Source organism: Echinops telfairi, unplaced genomic scaffold (genome assembly GCF_000313985.2).
Source record: "Echinops telfairi isolate 266 unplaced genomic scaffold, ASM31398v2 ScPeMD7_7416;HRSCAF=8454, whole genome shotgun sequence".
Classification (NCBI taxonomy): domain Eukaryota; kingdom Metazoa; phylum Chordata; class Mammalia; order Afrosoricida; family Tenrecidae; genus Echinops; species Echinops telfairi.
In genome coordinates, this window is record NW_022111316.1 from 451603 (window position 1) to 453617 (window position 2015).

Below are 2015 nucleotides of genomic sequence, written 5' to 3' on the forward strand. Positions count from 1 at the left end.
CAGCCTGAAACCCCTTAGGAGTTGCCAGAGTTGGGGGCCAGGCCCCTGGAGGGCTATTCTGCCCGCTGCGGCCCATCGGAAACCCCGCCCCCCCAACAGCCTCCGTGGCTACGCCTGGCATCCCAGGCGAGAAGCCCATGGAGTAGGTATCAGTCTGTGACCTCCTGTGCCACCCCAGAGCTGGCTTCTCGAGGTCCCGGTCATACCTCCATTGGCCCTGCCACCCCCCATACCCCCCATGCAGCTTTCACTGGGTGCTGGTGACAGAGGGATGAGTCAGGCTCCCCCACTCCTTGGTCACCGAGGACATGGGGAGGGAGGGTATGGTGATCAGTTCAGTGGGCTGGGCCTGAGACAGGAATATGGAGAGAGAGGGTTCTAGGGGGGACCCAGGGAGTCACTGGTCTACACGGCCTGCACTCAGCCTCCTTTCCACCTACTTATTCCTCCGGGACCCCACAGACAAGACAGAAAGAAAGAAGAAAAAAAGACAGACCGGGAGACACTGGGCAGGTGCACCCCCATACCACCATCCCCGCCACGGGGCCTAGCCTTCCCTCCAGGGTCAGCATCCTCTCCCCTGGAAGCACCTCCTGCCCTCTAAATGGTGCTGGTCCGAGACAGCTTACCCACCTGTCCCTGTTCTTCGCCCGCCCCCCCACTCCATCCCCGACCCCTGCCCCGCTGCCAGGAAGCTAGTTGGAGTCTGGGCAATGACTTGCGATGAGTCTGGGCTGGGCCTTGCCCACAGAACCTCAGTCTTGGCCCCTGGGAAATGGGTCCAATGGAGTAGAATCTCTTCTACTCCGGGGCTCTCAAGCCAGGGTCCAGGTCCCCACCCCACTGTGCTCTGTGTATATACCCCTGTCGGGGAGAGTCTGGCAGCTCAAAAGATCACTCTGGGAGCCCCACTCTGCCCCCTATCTACCCTCAGGGAAAAGGAGGCCACAGAGAGGCAGCTACCAGCCCAGGCCACTCAGCAGGCCAGAGCCAAGCTGGACCCCAGGCCTCCTGCCTCCAGTCTTGGTGGGGCTCCGGATGTTGGAGGTAGCCCCCTGAACCCCTCATCGACTTTTCCAGTGCTCCACTTCCCACCAGTCTCGGCATTCGGGGGGTCACAGGCTGCTCATCCAAACTTCACAAACCCCGGAACACTGACAGGAACAGCACAGCACACCTCCCCCCGCCCCCCCCACCAAACAGGTGCTGAGGTCTGAACATACCCTGGGGACTGTCACTCCCCTTCCAGCCCTGGTCCATGGCCCTGTCTGGAGCTGGGTTTGGGCAGCCTCTGCCACCCATCCATTGGTTACCTGCTGGAAGCCAGAGCATCCTGCCTGATCCCCTCTGCAGGCCTGTGTCTGCCGCTCTGGGTGGCCGCCTCCCTCTAGGGGATTAGCGGGCAGTCACGGGGGCCGGGCTGTACCAGCCTCGAGGGGGCCGCCCTGTCCCGGCCTCCCACCCGAGGCCCAAAGCACCTTAGCCTGCAGGCCCAGGGCGGGACATAGGAAACCCGGTGGGTTAAGCGTCGGGCTGCTATCCACAGGGTCAGTGGTTCAAACCCATGGGCTACTCTTCCAGAGGAAGACGAGGCCATCTGCTCTGTGAAGGGTTACAGTCTAGGAAACCCCAGCAGGCTGTTCCTCTGTCATGGAGGGTGGCAAGGAGTTGGCCGCAGTGGGTCCATGTGTCATCACCTCCCACAAAATCTTTCCTAGTTCCCCATCTGCACCCACTGCTCAGAAGGAGAGACGGAGGCCCAGTGGGAACCAGGTGGAGAACCGGGGCCCCAGTCACTGGGGAACCACAGGCGACCCTCCCCATAGGCCCAACCTCAAGCCTGAACCCACTTAAACCACCACACTCAGACCACAGGGACATTTAGGCAGTCGTTCCCTGCCATCTGCACCCCACACTCCCACCCAACCATCGCACAACCCCACTCCCTGCCTTTGAGACCCCCTGCCCTCAGCACCCCCCATCCTCAGCCCCAGGCACCACTCCCCTCTCTGTGG

The 2015-nt window shown here is 62.1% G+C and overlaps 1 protein-coding gene across 5 annotated transcripts in view; it reads right to left on the reverse strand.

Moving 5' to 3' along the window:
* Positions 1-1354, reverse strand: part of MYRF (myelin regulatory factor) — a 33850-nt gene extending 32496 nt beyond the window's left edge. For all 5 annotated transcript variants that reach the window (XM_045297070.1, XM_045297069.1, XM_045297068.1 and 2 more), the window contains exon 1: positions 1314-1354. In XM_045297070.1, the coding sequence (XP_045153005.1) occupies positions 1314-1332 (19 nt within the window). In that variant the 5' untranslated portion in view covers positions 1333-1354. The remainder of the gene's footprint in view (positions 1-1313) is intronic.
* Between the last annotated feature and the right edge of the window lie 661 nt (positions 1355-2015).